We start from the raw sequence: 16,985 nt of genomic DNA, 5'->3' as shown, positions 1-16,985 counted from the left end.
TATAAGCTCATCCATCCCGCTGTCAGACTCAATTTAAATAATGTATATGCCTAATAAATAGAGGCAGAATCTCTGGCACCAACTTGGAGAATTGGCACTTGAGAAATAGGATATTCCGCTCTTATTTTTTGCCCATATAAAGATACATCTAATAAAATCAACAGCAGAAGTATCCTCTTGTTATGCTTATCATCTTTTTCTGGAGGTCTCGCCCGATCACTCATCACTCTGTCGACAGGCTGCTTTCAGCTGCACTTGTCACACTGTGATTTCTGGAACCGATAAGAGCTCTGATTGAACATTTGTTTGGCCTGCGGAAACACCACCGGAGACCGGCTTGTAGTTGTTCATTTATGCGGTTAAACATCTTTCCTGGTCAGGCACTGTTGGCCTGACTACAGGCTCCAGACAAAAACCATGAGAATTGATAGTTATTTCTCATAAATACTGTCGCTAAATCATTGTCCAGTGACCCTCACAACACTAAAGTTGGAAAGTGGCAGACTCTGGTGTAGATGTAATAATCCATCATTTGATGAAATGTATTCTCGTGCACTTCCTCAGTGGAAATGGATTGAATGTAACAAATCCAAAAGGGTTCAGACCTTGGCTGAGTCATACACACACTTTGTCTCAGTATACAGTATGGCACTTCCTGTATTGTCATGGAGGATAAATGTGAAGCTCTTATCATATGACCCTTAATCATACAGAAGACAATATGTCAGATTAACAGATATCTTGACAACCATTTTCAGTAAATGTGTCACTCGTGTCATAAAATACCTTCCTTTATTAATCATAACATATATTAGCAATTTAATCTGTGTTATACCGCTGCCGCCTTTGTAGAAAATAGGATATTTTTGATCCGTTTAAGCATCATATGGAACATAAAAGGAATTTAATTTCTTTGTATGAAGATACAATCAGAAATGTGTGTGTGTGACTGCCTTTGTGCATATTTCTGCATATTATGTTAGAGCTGCAGCTGTTTACTTTTTGCCACATTATCCAGAACAGTATGTCAAAAGCTTCAATAGAAAACTAAAAAAGTGTTATCCTTATCATTTTATTTTCTACTAACACCTCAATACTAGAACAGACTGCGGAACAAACGGACACGAAAGACATTAGTTCCTCCGGAGGACTCATGTATAAACAAGTGGAGCTTGTTCCTATCTGTATTAGTGATTTTAAATATTTTAATTACTGTGACTGGGTATGATGACAGCTGTGTATTAATTAATTGCCCGTTAGTGATTTTGTTTACTTGTTTTAAGGTCTACCTTTGAAAAAAAAGTCTTGCTATCAAACAGACCTCCTGAATAAATAGAGCTGAACAAAAACTCCTTTATTTCACAAGCTTTTGCATTAATGGCTCTGGAGAGACATCAGTGGAAATCTAGCAAAACCAGTTTCTGTGTGTTTGCCCGTCTGTGTTTGCTCTCGTGGCAGATGTACAAGAAAGGATGAATGGATCAGGCGTGGACCTTTTGAAGAGACACTCTCTCGAAACCAGGACATATCATTTATGCGTCTCCCATGCAATATGATCCTCTCGGAGATACAGTGCTACAAAGCAACAACACATCACTTACGTTGTCTACCATGCAGACAAACTTCTAAGTAAATTGTTGGTACGAAAGGAGACTTCTAGGGCTTGGATCAAACAACCAAACTCTGCTCTACCACCCGAGCTACATGACAATTTTGATCCCTTTTAATTATTTAGAGACTTTCAGAAGACTGAGAGTGAAGTGACTCGGCTTCGTGATCAATTAAGATGCCAGTCTTTTATATATAAATAAAAAAACACTATTAACATGATACTCAGCAAATGTTCTCCATCCACCAGAGTGCTCAAGTTAAACATTTGTATTTGCTGTAAAGTGTCTCTTAGGCTATTTTTATTATATGTACAGCACTTTGGCTCGACCAAAAATCGTTTATAAATGTGCTATATAAATAAACTTGATTTGATTTTGATTTGAAACAAACCATGACGAGTGGCATTTTGGAAATCCGCCATAAACAATTCCATCATTAATTTTTTTCTGATGGATTAATGGATTTTTCTGATGGATTTTATGGTTGTATTTTTCTGATGGATGTGTCATTATGTACTTCATAATGTGTGTGTTATTATTCTTTTCTCCTTTAAATATAGCTTTAAACAAATATGTGCCCAACAAACATGAATCCTGTCTCTTTTTCAAAAAATGATTGGGACACAAACATGAAAATTACTTGACTGATGCGTCAATGCATGTGGATGTGGACACACGTAACAATGACTCTGGCCTGTCTTAATCAAAGTGTCTTCCTGCTGTTTTTCAGGGACCTAGTGTGCAGCCTAAATGACGAAGTGGAACTTGTTCAAGCACCAAACAACGCCCATGGTAGCTGCTGACCCAACGGGAGCCAGTGCTTTGACTGTGACTCCAGCCCTTGACGCATTAGTCTCCACTGACAACTCCACCGAGCCCGTCGAGAAGAACGATGGCTTCGACGAGATCAAAAACAAATTCCTCAATGAAATCGACAAGATCCCACGTGAGTGCCACACAAAACACCAATCCTGTTCTGATCAACCAACTTGTATTAATGTGACTCCGGGCATTGATTTCGGAATGAGATTTACTCTTTAGCTGCGGGGCATTGGCAGCCTCATAATGTCTTATTCAGTATTGATCACTGGCTGCCCTTCCTAATGGCAGCGAAATCTAATTTTCACCCAATGTAATTGCTAATCTTGCACCTTTTACTAAATATATTTGGCCCAGGACATGACATGAAAGCAGGCTAAATGATTGGTTGGTCAAATGTCAAAGTATTTGCTTCTCTCTTCTCTTTCTGGGTGTGGATGTGCCGTCTATACATCGGTCTGTATGTTCTCCTCAGTGCCGTCCTGGGCCATCATTGCCATTGCCGTGGTCGCTGCTTTACTCATTCTAACATGCTGCTTCTGCATCATCAAGAAATGCTGTTGCAAGAAGAAGAAGAACAAGAAGGGCAAGAAGGGGAAGGGGGAGATGGGAATGAAGAACCTGAAAGGGGGAGAGGTATGTTTTTCCGCGGGAGGCCACATCACGGCCGAGGGGATTTACACGTATACTGTTTACGAGGCAAAGCACAGCTAACCTGTTTATGAGCGTATTACGTAACAGCTATGGGGCTTTGATATGGGAGTAGAGAGAAAACATGCATGCCATGATACTGTATGTTTGCCTCAGCTAATCATATGACAGCAGTAGCCCTTGTGATACATATGTTATCCTAGTTTCCTATTTTAAATGTATTAGATTTCATATTATGTACACAGACTCTGTTGGCTTTCTAACCCAGTCAGTGTATTCTCCACAGGTGTTAATTGTGTTCTTTATCCACCATGATTATTTTTCATTTTTATCTTTATTTAATGTATTTGTCATTACTGTTATTGTTGCTCTCTCTTTCACTTATGCTTTGGGCTTTGAGTGGAAAATGACAGGACTCTTATCTATTCAGCCCAGCCATTGTTTCCCCTAGTCATTAAAGAGTAATTATGAAAATTAGCAGTCAGCACAATGCTGTTGTTCTCGGGCCTATAATTATTATTCCTTTCCACGTACATGATTGACGACATTGACAATAAGTATACATCTAAACGTGGAGTGGTTTGAGCGGCCCTGCTAGATGTGACTGTGCTAATGAGGAGGCTTGTCGATCTGTCATTTCCCGCGCTGCCTACAGTGTAGCTGACTACATTTGCTGTGATTACACTTCTTTGGTGTCTGCCGTGAGTTCAATCTCTTCCTTTGTCTCTGCTCTCCTCCTTCCTGCTTTGTGTCTTATGTGTGCTCCGTGTATCTTGACTGTGGTGGACTTCTTTGCCTACGGTAGGTCTGATAGCACGCGGCGCCCCTCTCTGGCCGCTCTGAGTAAGCGCAGACCGGTGGTGGTCGGGGGTGGGGGGGTGGTGTTGGGGCTTGAAAGGGGTTGGATTGCAGTGATGATGACAATGAGTGCTATGGCTTTCTTAGAATTGTGCAAGCTTAGGTGCTGCGGGTGCTTGAGGAATCTATGGGAGCGATTTTAAGCTGCTTCGCAAACAAATCTACTGAACTGATATGCCGCACCGACTGCTATGTCTTGAATACTTAGAGATTGCAATATTTTTGAAAAAACTATAGAGCAAAGATGTGTTTAGGTGGTTTGAAATGAAATCTCATCCTACGGTTGAGCCTTTGAATGACGAGTGCACTCAGCAACTCACTAGAGATCACTAGCATGCATGTGCAAGGGGTAAGCTGGGTATTTGTCAAATAATAAGCGGGAACTTTACCTAAACTGAGAGCTTTGAGCATGTTTCCACCATGACCAGGCCTCGATTGTTTAACGCAACACAAGAAATGGACAAATTATAAGACAATTTTGGTCTGAAATTCACACACTGCGCCACACCTGTGCAAACACGCTCCGAGTTCCACGACAGATAAAGCTGTCTGTATTGACAAAGACCAGCATAGTCCCTTGCAGTAGGTACCATTGAATGGCCACAACTTGACTTGAGAGTAACTTTCCTGGATGACCCATGCTGCTGACATACTAGGTGACAGTCATTGACCCCCCTCTCCCCCTGAAGCACGGGTCTCACTGAGGAGAAATGGTGGGCCAGAATGTTTGCCGACAATTTCAGTCGTTTCAAAGTTTAATTTACAGTCAACCAGCTGTTTAAAATACACATTTTCTTTGATAAAACCTCCCACAATTCATCCCATTGAGTTGACCAAAGGGCATACATTCAGACAAACCATGTCTTTATTTTTGAACCCCCACAGGAAGTTTGAAAACAACCGTAAAATTCTCAATATAGCATGATTCTGCCATGGATGTGTACATTTCACTCAGAACACATTTCTCGCAGAGGTTTAAAAAACAAAGAAACATACCAGAAATTATGAAATCTGTCTTCATAAATAAGGTAATTCATTTTTCATTTGCCGTCAGAAGGAAACTTGGATCCTGCATTGTGTGGCCTGGCATGCTTGAATGAAAAGCATTTAACACAATGAAGATAGAGAATGCCACATAAAAGGATATTGTGTGAGAATGTGTGTGAGAGAGAGAGAGAGAGAGAGTAATGGAGGTTTTAAGCATGCATGAGAGCCTGCATGTAAGCAAGCGTGTGTGTGTGTGTGTGTGTGTGTGTGTGTGTGTGTGTGTGTGTGTGTGTGTGTGTGTGTGTGTGTGTGTGTGTGTGTGTGTGTGTGTGTGTGTGTGTGTGTGTGTGTGTGTGTGTGTGTGTGTGTGTGTGTGTGTGTGTGTGTGTGTGTGTGTGTGTGTGTGTGTGTGTGTGTGCAGTACAGTATGGTGTGCAGTGGGTGTGATAGTGTGTGTATTATCTGTGTGTGTGCCCTGTTCCTCTTCCAGCTCATCAGTGAGTAGCTGGACCCTCCACTCTTACGAGGACATCAGTGTTTTTTCAAGAAGACAGCCATAGGAAAGTAGGCCATACTGAGATACCATCCAGATTCATACAGTATCATAAATGAAAGTTTACTTTAATATTCATATCAGAGCAAATTGCCTTGACTCGATTAGTCTCCGCCTCTAAAAAGATGACAATCTGAAGAGTCTCTTGGTGTGATGTAAAAGCAAGATTGATCCATCTTCAATTATCTCAGGAGCATTTAACTGTCAGTAAACTGCAGATTTCTATTCCCGCACATGATCAAGAATCACAATAGTTCACATTAGAGTATCAGCCGGAAAAATCTGCTCTCTGTTTCGGAGGTTTTATATCACATCAGCAATTCAGTTAACTTCAATAATCAGGCTGGAGCAGCAAAATCCTATCAGCAGCACAAGTGTGCACACACTAATCAAATGAAAGCAAACAGTAATATTGTCTGGGCTGAAATAAAGCTGTTTGTCTAACAGCTCATATTATCAGTGAGAGGGAATTCGCCAGCAACGGTTCAGAGCGTTTCAAGAAAAGTGCCAGGAACGACTGCGTCAGGGGTTTCATCAAATCACATCTATCCCTCAAAGCGCTGTCCTCCAGGTCCTCTCGGGAAGGACGCTCTGCTTCTTGTGACAGCGCCTGTTTGAAAGGCTGTACACGGGGGGTGGACACGATAACAAGAACACCTTGCTCTAAAGTGATATGCAGTGCAAAAGCTCTGCTATAAATACTGGTGCTCACTTTTGTGTCCAAAAGACAGCATTTTGTTGAGAAAACATCCCATAATGTCCCGACGTCAGCTCTTGCTCATCTTTGCTGATGCAGCGTTGTGCTGCGTGGGAAACGTAGGCACCATTTTGTAGACTTTAAAAAAGTTCATATGACTCATTTTGGTTGAGTTTTTTATGATTGTGTAGCTGCCTGTGTATCTGCCTGTTTAACTGCAATGCAGCCCCTTTACAATCCTAAACAATCCCATGATATGTCGTGTTCCTCTTATTTTACCCAACCCCATTACAATTACAGGCAGTTACGCAAGTACATCCATATACTACTTTGGAGAATCACTGATTTATAATTTGACAACTCCCAGAGGTTTTTGCATGGCTGTTGTGTAAGATTGCAGTATATTATAAGGTGTTCCTGTTTTTCTGTCCACCCCCTGCATATTGACTATTTATGTATTTTTGTTTCTCTCTAATTTCTCACCCTTTTATCTCTGTCTCTCTCCACTCTTTACACTCAAAATAGTTATATTAAAATGGCATTTCTACACTTTCTTTTAGAGAAATTCCCTACACCGGATTTTAGCAGATTTTATCAAACCAAAATATAAAACAGCAAATGGTGTCACCCAAGAAATAGTGAAATCAAGTCAGGTTGCAACCGTGGTCATCGATGAACTGATTGCACTAGTAGCAGCGGGGTGACGGGGGTAAGTGGCAGGTAGGTGCTGTGGCTAACCGACTGCTGATGCCCGAGGTTTAGTGTTCAGCACGGCCGCCACCTCACAAACTCCCTCTCACCCTTCTTCTTCTGCCGCCCGTCCCCTTTTTTCTCTGTTCAGAAAAACCAGGATGATGATGATGAAGAGGATGATGTGGAACCTGGACTGACCGGAGACGAGAAAGAGGAAGAAGTGAAGGAGAAAGAGAAGCTCGGCAAGCTGCAGTACTCCATCGATTACGACTTCCAGGAGAACAAGGCATTTATTTTACATTTTCGTCCATTCGTCCAAATGAAAAGCCTTTGGCCTCTTATCTCATGGTTCATTGTGGAAATAGAGAAACAGGATCAAGCACATGCGGGGAAACGCTCAGTGACTTTTAATCTCTTCCTTTCCTCCCCAGCTGACTGTGGGAATCCTTCAAGCAGCTGATCTCCTCTCCATGGACAGCGGTGGAACCTCCGACCCCTACGTCAAGGTGTTCGTCCTCCCCGACAAGAAGAAGAAGTACGACACAAAGGTTCACAAGAAAACGCTCAACCCCGTCTTCAACGAGACCTTTGGCTTCAAGGTAAGCTAAAACACGACCAACCTATTACTTATTAAACACAAGCCGTTTGATTCAGACAGGTCCTGTTAGAGGAGAAATGTTCCTCCTGTCTTCCTCTATGTCTGTGAGCTTTACGAAGCTGCTTTCTTTTCATCCAAACACCTCTGGCCAGCAGTGATGATACAATTGCAGCAGACATATTGAAGGAGAATGTGGTAGAGAATCAAATTAAAGGAGAAGGCCACCTCATTGTCTCCTGCTGACACAGCGCTATATATAAAAAAGAAATCAGTTTCCTTGTCAAAGTCAGACGAGCTCTTTTGAAGCTGCATGTTATTAAGTCAAGGCCATTTTCAGCTCCAGGCCAAAGTCATAAACCATATTGCTGTATATATTTCTGATCTTATCTGCACCAAGATTTGTCAAAAAAATAAAGCAACTCCTATAAACGACACAGATGGGTGAAATGGGATTGCTTTCTGTCCTCTAGATTCCATTCCAAGAAATCGGAGGGAAGACACTGGTGATGTGCGTCTACGACTTCGATCGCTTCTCTAAACATGATGTCATTGGGGAGATTAAAATACCCATGAACACCCTGGACCTGGCCAAGCCAATTGAGGAGTGGAAGGACCTGGACAGCGCCGATCAAGAGGAGGTGAGAGTCCTGCAGTGACGTATAACTGTTAATACTCACTTCAATTGATGTATGTGTTATAGATATTTAAGGCCAGACACAATGTGTTGATTTTAAGAAATCTCATGAAGAGGCTTTCATTTATATTTGTACAGTGTGAATGTGTTGAGAATCACCCCCTGAATCTGCAGCTCCCATCGACTTTGCAGAGCTTTAGATTGGGTTTCCGCTCAATGTAAAATTGTATGTCTTTACTTTGCTGTTGAGTTTCTCTCTCATCGCTCTATCAGGTGCAGGTTGTTAGTAGAATAAGCTCTAAAAGCCACTTTACCAAACCTGCTCAACACCAGACAACAGACACACACTGTTATAATCATAATCTTTATTTGTATAGCACCTTTCATACAACAAGTGCAGTCCAAAGTGCTTCACAGAGACATTTCACAGAAAATGTATCTCACACAGAATACAGATACCATTAAAAGACATCAAAATAAATAAAACATTTCATAGAGTAGATATATAAAAAATACATTTAGATTAAAGGTACAACAATGAAATTGTACATATAAACATAGTGGAGTATTGAGCAATAAGTTGATCAGAAGAATTAGTGGAAATATTGGGCTTACATCCACCATGTGGCCACACACAATATCCCAAATGAATCACAATGTCACCCTGTAACTGGCAGATGTGTAAATAGTAACTAACCACCAGATAATATCTCATATACTTTGCAAACTGTAGTCATAATGCAACATGTTAAAGATGGTTTTAACATCTTGAAATATAATAATTAGGACTCAAAAACACGTTTGACTATTTAGAGCAACCTGAATATCTGATTAGATAATAAGAAAAGGCAGCATGTTTTCTGTTTACCAGAAGGACTCAGAGGGCGGAAGGACACGCTTTTAGTCGTCCTCTGTCGCCATGCAGACGCTCACGTTGTGTCTTATCACCATTATGTTGTCCCAGATTATGAAAAACAGCTTTTAATCAATGAAATCTCCCCAGAGCCACCTTGAGATGTAATAATCACTCTACATTTGCTTGCTGTTTCAGAAATGTTATTAACTTTGAAAAGGCCAACGAGCTGTAGGCCTACTTAAGAATACTAATGGCTGCTCAGACAAGTAATGGCAGCAGGAATTGTTTGTATTGACAGTGAATGTTTTAAATGGGATTTCAAAGGGGCAGTTTGTGAGTTTCTTCCAGCACAGCCAAGACATTTATTCTGCGTCAGACCTGCTTTAACTTTCTCTCCTCATCCCTCCTCCTCACAGCCGGAGAAGCTGGGAGACATTTGCATCTCCCTGCGTTACGTCCCCACGGCTGGCAAACTCACCATCTGTATTCTGGAGGCCAAGAACCTGAAGAAAATGGACGTGGGAGGACTGTCAGGTACATGAGCATCAGATTCTGGCATTTCATCTCCACACTGTCGCATTTGAATCTATTTCAGGGTTCAGGATTTGGCAAATATCACAAGAGCTTAGTGTGTAATGTGGGAGCTTGCAGCGTGACTGCAGAGTAAACAGGAACGTGCCTGAGAGCGCAGCCATTAGGGCGCTGTGCTCATGTGCGACGCTGCAGTGCTCCATGCAGCAGCTCCACCCCCCCCCCCTGGTTCAGCATTGGCCCCATCTGTTGGTGCATCGCAGCACTGCAACCCAACCCTGCAACTGCAAGAGAGTTTTGTTTTTTTAAAGATCTCCTATCATGCTATTTTTAGGCATATATTATAAGTAGTATATCTATTTGTAGGCATATATATTTGCTCATGCATTTTAGACGTTCCTCATGTCCCTCTATTTCAGCCCTATTGGAAATAAAAGAGGGGGGCATCTGAGTATCTGATCCGGAGAATTCTACCCAGATGCAGCTAAATGCTGCCGTGATTAAAAGCCATATCATGTTCAAAACCACATTAAATCAGCTTTGACACGATTTGACATTCTTTCTGGTTTTTAGATCCCTATGTGAAAATTAACCTGCTGCAGAACGGAAAGAAGCTGAAGAAGAAGAAGACAACAGTGAAGAAGAACACTTTGAATCCGTACTACAACGAGTCCTTCAGCTTTGAGATTCCTATTGATCAAATGCAGGTAAGGATGGGACCCGCTTAATGTATCAAATACTGTATACAAGTAGAACATGTGTGTACTACTTACTGTACAAAGGCAAATGTGTACCTAGATCAATACCAGTGTGCACTAACAAGCAATTAATCATCAGGCAGAGAAAATCCATTCACGCTTGGAAGCAATTACATGACACAATGATTCTTGTCCCATGCATTTTATTTCATTTTAACTGAACATGACTGACAACGACAGATGGTCTCTTTCAGATAAATCAGACGATGGGAACACATCTGTTCATATGAACAATTTATGTTTTTACACTTTGTTGGTTTTGTACACATTTAAACACTTCAATCCAACTCTCAAGAGAAAATGGCACAAAATGCCAAACTATTGCTGTAACATCATCCTGTAACTTACACTTGCGCTACTGGCTATTTATACAGTAGATAGAAAGAAAACAACGTTATTTATTTAAATTTGGAGTGCTTATTGATATCTGAAAATGTTGACAGAAATTAGCATCAAAGATTCATATATGATCAAATCTAAATCGTGCAGCACTAAAGCAGGGCAATGAACATTTTAAAATTCCAGATCAATTATCGCAAGTCCCATTTCCCAACACCTCACCATCTGTACGCCCAAACACAATATGCAACATCAACTAATAGTAGAGGATCAAACCCTCAAAAAAGCTTTTAGTTTTCCAGATACCCCTTAGTAGAACAAAGCACAACCATGTTTTTGTATTACTTTAATATGTTTAGGTTATGAAATGGATGGTTGTATACAAATATTTTGCTGCAAAATGTATTTCTTTTGTGGATGTTTGGAACCTTGCCATAACCGAAATCAGTGAAAATGAAGACTCCTCTGAAGGGGGCTGTGTCGGCTGTATTTCCAGAGATTCTTCATGTATCTCTGGAAATATAAAAAGATATATATAAACCACCTGCCTTTAAAAAGTAAAGCATCTTCCCCCTCCCTCTCATCCATTGCATCGCTGCAGCGTTCTTATTGTCGTAATGCTTTCTCTCCCAGAAAATCCTAGCTGTGATCACAGTGCTGGATTATGACAAGATTGGCAAGAACGATGCCATTGGGAAGATCTTGGTGGGAAGCAAGTCCACGGGGGCCGGGCTCAAACACTGGTCCGACATGCTGGCCAACCCCCGCCGCCCCATCGCCCAATGGCATCCGCTGCAGCCAGAGGAGGAGGTGGATGCCGCCCTCGCAGCTCTGAATGCCAAGAAGTAAAACTCCCCCCTGAACACATCGTCCCCACCTCCACCTTTACCCCTCCCCACCATCTCCCCCCCGGCCCCACATATTAGTGTATATTCCAGAAGAACCCCCCCGACTGTACATCTGCTCCCTCCAAAACCTCCAAAACCCACACCCCCCCTTCCTCTCCTCCTCTCTCCCATCGCCACCTTTCAAAAAAGATCCATTCAACATGATGGGAAATATAGTTTAAAAAAAGAAGCATCATGTAATAAGAAATCATGTCATTGAAAAAAGAAGACAAGTTACAGGATGGACAGATACTCCGTTGATTTCATTTAGATCTATTTTTGTATTGGGGTTGTGGTTCCATTAATAAGAATACAGAGTAGACTACGAAGAACAGTAAGAGTGCGTTATGGGAATCTGGTGATCGAGGGGATAACACATACATTCACTCGTATTGTACTTCTCACCCCTTCCCTTTAGTGACACAGTTTGCTTAGAATAGTGCTTAATAATAAAATGCTTTATACTGCCATATGATAGAGAAATAACACAAGCAGGTCCATTCCTTAGGTGTTTTGTGCACCATTTTCCACACCTGCCAGTTATCATACTAGCTGATTCTATTAGTTTGAGTACATTCCTAGAGTTGGGTAGCGAGTAGGGATAGGCACATATCCAGTTACCCACAAACACACTGCCTTTTTGATTAGTTAACCTTTCCACCCATCGTCTCAGGAAAACTGAGAGGAAACTGAAACTCCATGCCTTTTTTTCTAAACGGGTTCTTATTATTCAAATACTCCACTTGACGAGAAAGAAAGGTTGGATCCAAAAGCTTGAGCGCTTGTTTTTTTCGGTGACGTTAGGCTTGCGACTAGTAAAAGTTCACCCATCAAATGGTACGTTAGGGAACGGGGACTGGTGGATTTTCAGTGAAAAAAAAAAGAAAAAAAAGGGTATTTGTGTATTTTTTGACTGCTCAAAAACGGCTGTGTCTGTCATTTGAATAACAACAAGCGAGGGAACATCAGAGCGGGTGCAACACAGACTGATTCCAACCACCAATGACATGATATTTGCAAGGTGTCGATTACTGCCTGCAGTCTACCACCTCCCCTCCCTCCGATTCTGTCTCTCACTCGTTCAGTGTTACTGCCATTAGTCATGGACTTGACACAAGGGTTTTACTTCAAAGGAATCCCTATAACCGTCTTACAGTCATAAAGGAGACAAGCCTTCAAAGTAACAAAATAAGCAATTTTCAACTACCAGGGACGCCTTCCAGTTAGCGGTGTTGTTCTCTTCATTTCTTGATTTTTTTCAATCTTTTATTTATCCAATTTTATTTGAATTTATTTAACTTTTTATTCCTCAAGCACTTTAAATCCAAATGTTACTTTTAAGTACCCTCAGAAACCAGAGCTTTAATTATTTATGTCATTAGTAACAGCTGGTTTAAGGAAAAGCAAAAGAGCAAGGGGAGTGCATTATGTAAGTTTCTTTGTTGTTGCTTTGTTTTTCGGCTCAGCTTTCTGTGTATGTGTTTTGATTGTTTGATTATGACGTTTCTCACTTGCAAGGATACGGTCTGGAAGAAGGCACTGATCCGTGTGTATTTTATACACAGCTTACCAAACTGTTGAATTTAATTGCACTACTGGGTATTATTCTGTTGTGTGTTTTTTAATGATAAAATGTTGTGAGATTGAATTTTTCTGTGGCACTTGTGGCATGCCAGACAGGTCTCCTCATAATAATGGACTCCTCCAAAAAGAAAAGAGACACATTACAATCTAATGCTCCCAGGCTACTTCGATCCTTGTAATTGGTTCAGTTTATCTACAAATCCTGTTGAAGAAGACTTTTGAGGAGAACATTGAAACCGTTGTTTGACCAGAACTCCTCAGCCCTGAATAAATTGGTGGAAGCTTGTTAATTAAAGTTCTGACATGTCGGGTGCTTTCACCCTGCTAAAAGGTCAAGTTATTAATTCAAATCAGGGCTGTCTTTGAACAACATCAGCAAAAAGTACCCGTTGACTGTGTGCAAGAAAATGCAAAGTCAATGTAAATCAAAATGTCGACTTCTTTTGGGGTTAAATTAATGTTGGCTCTTGTCACTTTCTCTGTTGGAAATTGTATCTCTTTATTTTTTTATGACCAACATAGACCAGGTTCAGTTTATCATCCCACATAATCCTTTTTCCTCTGTTGATGAAGCAGCACTAAAGAAAAGGCAACATGGAAGCAATCAAACAACCCATTGGTGTGTAGTTTTGCCTATATACATAGTTCATACACGTTGATACTGCATGTTTATACAAAATACTGTACATAGGAGCATGTTTTAGAGACGAAGCAAAAATATCTCGTGTACGTAAATGGGTGTCATTTGTCATTTTAATAACACAAACGAAGGGGAAAAAAGATGCACTGTATATTTTCTAAATGAAACAAATGTGTATTTATTTTCCATGAGGGTCATTGGAGAGAATGTCATACAAACATTAGAGTAATATTACTAATAACAACCTTTCCACGCCTGAAATTGTTAAGCAAGTGTGTCGTCCAGTACTGTGTGTGAGTTCATGTAGGATGAAAATGTAGCCGCATGCTTGCTATATAATTCCTTGTGATCAAATTTCTTATTTTGATACCATTTATCTGCCATACGTTCTGTTTCAGCACTTATCTGAAGGCCAATGTGTGAATTATTTCTTGATTTTATTGCTATTGCTTTTTTTTTTTTTTTTATCAAAATATGTTCCAACTTTTTTAATGTTCAGGATGTGGCGGGGGTCTCCAAGGCTGTAACTATTTTCTAATAACAGATTTGGCCTGATGTTATCTGAAATAACTTCGTAGATGAAAGTTGAATAACTCTGCGATCTATAGGTGGATTGTAGGAGTTGTTATATGAAGTCTGTTGGATCATATCTTTATGTGTTTAAAGGGGCCAAAGGATGAATAATCCCATTCTTGTGAACACTGATGACTTGGAATCCCTTCTTCTCCTTTTTCCTTTACTTGGAAGTTCTTAATTTCCCACTTCTGAAGTATTTAAATGACCTGAAACCCTTCACGGCTGTGTCTCTTTTACTGTGTTTATTATACAATACGTGTACCTGTATACAAGATAAATGAATAAGTTATAAAACTAAAGCCATAAAACTCTAGCACTAACTCCTTAGAGCTCAGCTGAGTAGCTAGAGTTTATTTATGAAGAAAAAAAAAAGCTGACGTCTTCATTGTCCTTGGCCAGTGTTTCTCTTTTACATTCCGTTCAGAGGTCTTTGTTCATCAAGAGGGCAAAAATCCACTTTTATGTAAATGTGAGCTTTGAGAGCAGTTGTGAGTTTAGTAGAGTGAGTGTGTCTTTTTCTACTTTCAGAGCTGTTGATGTCCTTGTTTCATAGAGGTAGCTGATTTTACAGTATCGTGATTAGTAACGTATATGCCTTGTTTTGATAGCATAAATATAATATCACAAATCTCAATAATACTGCTAAAATGATATGTATATACTTATATAAATATGAGAGCGTGTTCTTTTTCTTGGGCTGAGTGCAATTTATGAACCAAACCGGGTCACTCCTTAAGTTTCTCTTTGTCGGATTCAGCAGCAGGAAGTACTAGTGACCACACGTACAATCAATAACACACTGCTCTGAGCTGTTGGTTTGTTTAGCATTTTTGCTCAAGCAACAAAACACTATAGTTGGAGATCCAGTGATAGAAAAAGCAAAAAGAGAGAAACTTAAAACAGTGGCACCCAAATTGTAGCCTGAATCCCTCCCATAGGACTATGCATAGTATTACGATGTAGACGCATAGCAGAAAGTGTGTAAAATATAGAGATTACGTCATGATACGGCACTAAAGGAGGATCCAATCGTTGGTAAATATCTTTGAGAAGATCGATACCACTGTGATGTCCTTCTAATGTGGTATCAATCTTCTTATTTAACGATTGGCAACATGTGTATAATTATTTCCTGAAATATTCCTTTAAGTTGACCTCAGTTGCTGATATTTCTCTGACGTAAACGTTTAAACTGCCATCCATGTAGTCTGGACACGATCTAATGCAATATTATATTTGCTCACTGTCCCATTACTGTTACTGACTGTGACCAAACGACGCACTGAGAGCAATTCAAATACAAGATTTCAGTGCGTTTCTTAAAATACTGCCAGTACCTGGTCACAGTTGCCTGCACTACAGTTGTCTCCACTGTACACTGAATCTAAAACGATTCACGCAAACAGAACACATGAGATGGTGAGGCAAATGTGATCACAGGTGAAGTTATAGCACATTTAAGAGATTTATTTTATTTATTTTATTATACTGCCCGGGTCACAACGGCCATCTAAGTTCTATGGGGGACAGAGAGTGGGAGCTGTGTGTGTGAATATGTGAGTCAAACAGATGAAGTGTAGGCCCTTTAGCAGACATGGTGCAAAAACACAGCACTCAAATATATAAACACAACAGTACAGGTCTGCATGCAACGGACACATTACTCATTCCTAAATGTATATCTTTGTGTGTGTGATCGTAATACTCAAACAATCTTAGTTGAATTTTAATTATGGGGGTTATTCTGTTCTGTGTAGATGTACAATACCTTATGCACAACTGCATCTGAAACTGTGAGCTGTTTCCGCCGTGCGGACAGTTTTCGAGCACCGTGCTCACAACTCTCTGTTTTTTCTTTGTTTTAGTTTTTTGAGCAAACGCTGGGATTTAAAAAGGGAAAACATCCAAAGTTCAGTAGATCATTAACCCCCCCCCCCGTCTACATGTGTTGAGAAGCCTCTCAGCGGGTACAGGCGCCACTTTGAAACACGTTGTCTTGTCTCCTCTATTACTCGCTGTATTTCTTCTTTGTATTCTTGTGCATATGTGTAATCACTTCTTCTGTCCTTATTTGTTTCTGTGATATATACTTCTAATGTAGAATGTAGGACTGTATTTGAATCAATATCAGAATCACATTTGCTTTCTGTTTGTGTCTCTGTCCTGTTTATGTGTAAACCAGCTATGTACCATCAGTATGATGATGATGATGCTGACTAGGAAGCGGGCTTGTTGATGTCCTCCTCTCAATCTGCTCTTGCTGAGCGTAAAGAATGCCGGCCTTCATGTTTACAACATGGACATACCGTATACTGCCAAACATGCAGGACCGTACCCAACTCCCCCTCTTGAGCGCTTAGTCCTCCACCTCTCATCCCTAATGCAACGAATCTTCTTTTTTCACCTCTTTCTCTTCTTCATCATCTTTTAAAAGCGTGGGAGGACAGTCAGGTTGTGTCCTCTAGCTGTGTTTCTTCGTGTCTAGTGTCGTGGTGCGCGTGTTCATGTCAGTACTTGTGCCTACTGTGGATCGCATGCTTTAGCCCTTGACTGGACACAAACGTTGCTCACCAACTCCTCTTGACCCTATGTGGACAAACGTTGGGGATCCTTCTAAAGTTATCAAGGGAACCAAATAACTTATTACAAATTTATCATATGTGTTACCAGTTCTGTAAAAAAACAAATAGGAAATAAAGGCCTTTTAATTACCA

General features: G+C 40.5%; 1 protein-coding gene across 4 annotated transcripts in view; it reads left to right on the top strand.

Moving 5' to 3' along the window:
- The window catches only part of LOC117449460 (synaptotagmin-2-like), a 67,336-nt gene extending 50,351 nt beyond the window's left edge, over nt 1-16,985 (top strand). For 3 of the 4 annotated variants that reach the window (XM_034087158.2, XM_034087157.1, XM_034087159.2), the window contains 8 exons: nt 2,341-2,556; nt 2,905-3,065; nt 7,017-7,154; nt 7,300-7,467; nt 7,937-8,104; nt 9,373-9,490; nt 10,061-10,194; nt 11,218-16,985. In XM_034087158.2, the coding sequence (XP_033943049.1) occupies nt 2,361-2,556; nt 2,905-3,065; nt 7,017-7,154; nt 7,300-7,467; nt 7,937-8,104; nt 9,373-9,490; nt 10,061-10,194; nt 11,218-11,433 (1,299 nt within the window). In that variant the 5' untranslated portion in view covers nt 2,341-2,360 and the 3' untranslated portion in view covers nt 11,434-16,985. The remainder of the gene's footprint in view (nt 1-2,340; nt 2,557-2,904; nt 3,066-7,016; nt 7,155-7,299; nt 7,468-7,936; nt 8,105-9,372; nt 9,491-10,060; nt 10,195-11,217) is intronic. The other variant, XM_034087160.1, reaches the window with a different exon arrangement.

This window comes from Pseudochaenichthys georgianus, chromosome 7, assembly GCF_902827115.2.
Source record: "Pseudochaenichthys georgianus chromosome 7, fPseGeo1.2, whole genome shotgun sequence".
Lineage (NCBI taxonomy): Eukaryota > Metazoa > Chordata > Actinopteri > Perciformes > Channichthyidae > Pseudochaenichthys > Pseudochaenichthys georgianus.
The sequence above is the reverse complement of the archived record's forward strand: the minus strand, read 5'-3'. Positions and strand labels throughout refer to the sequence as shown.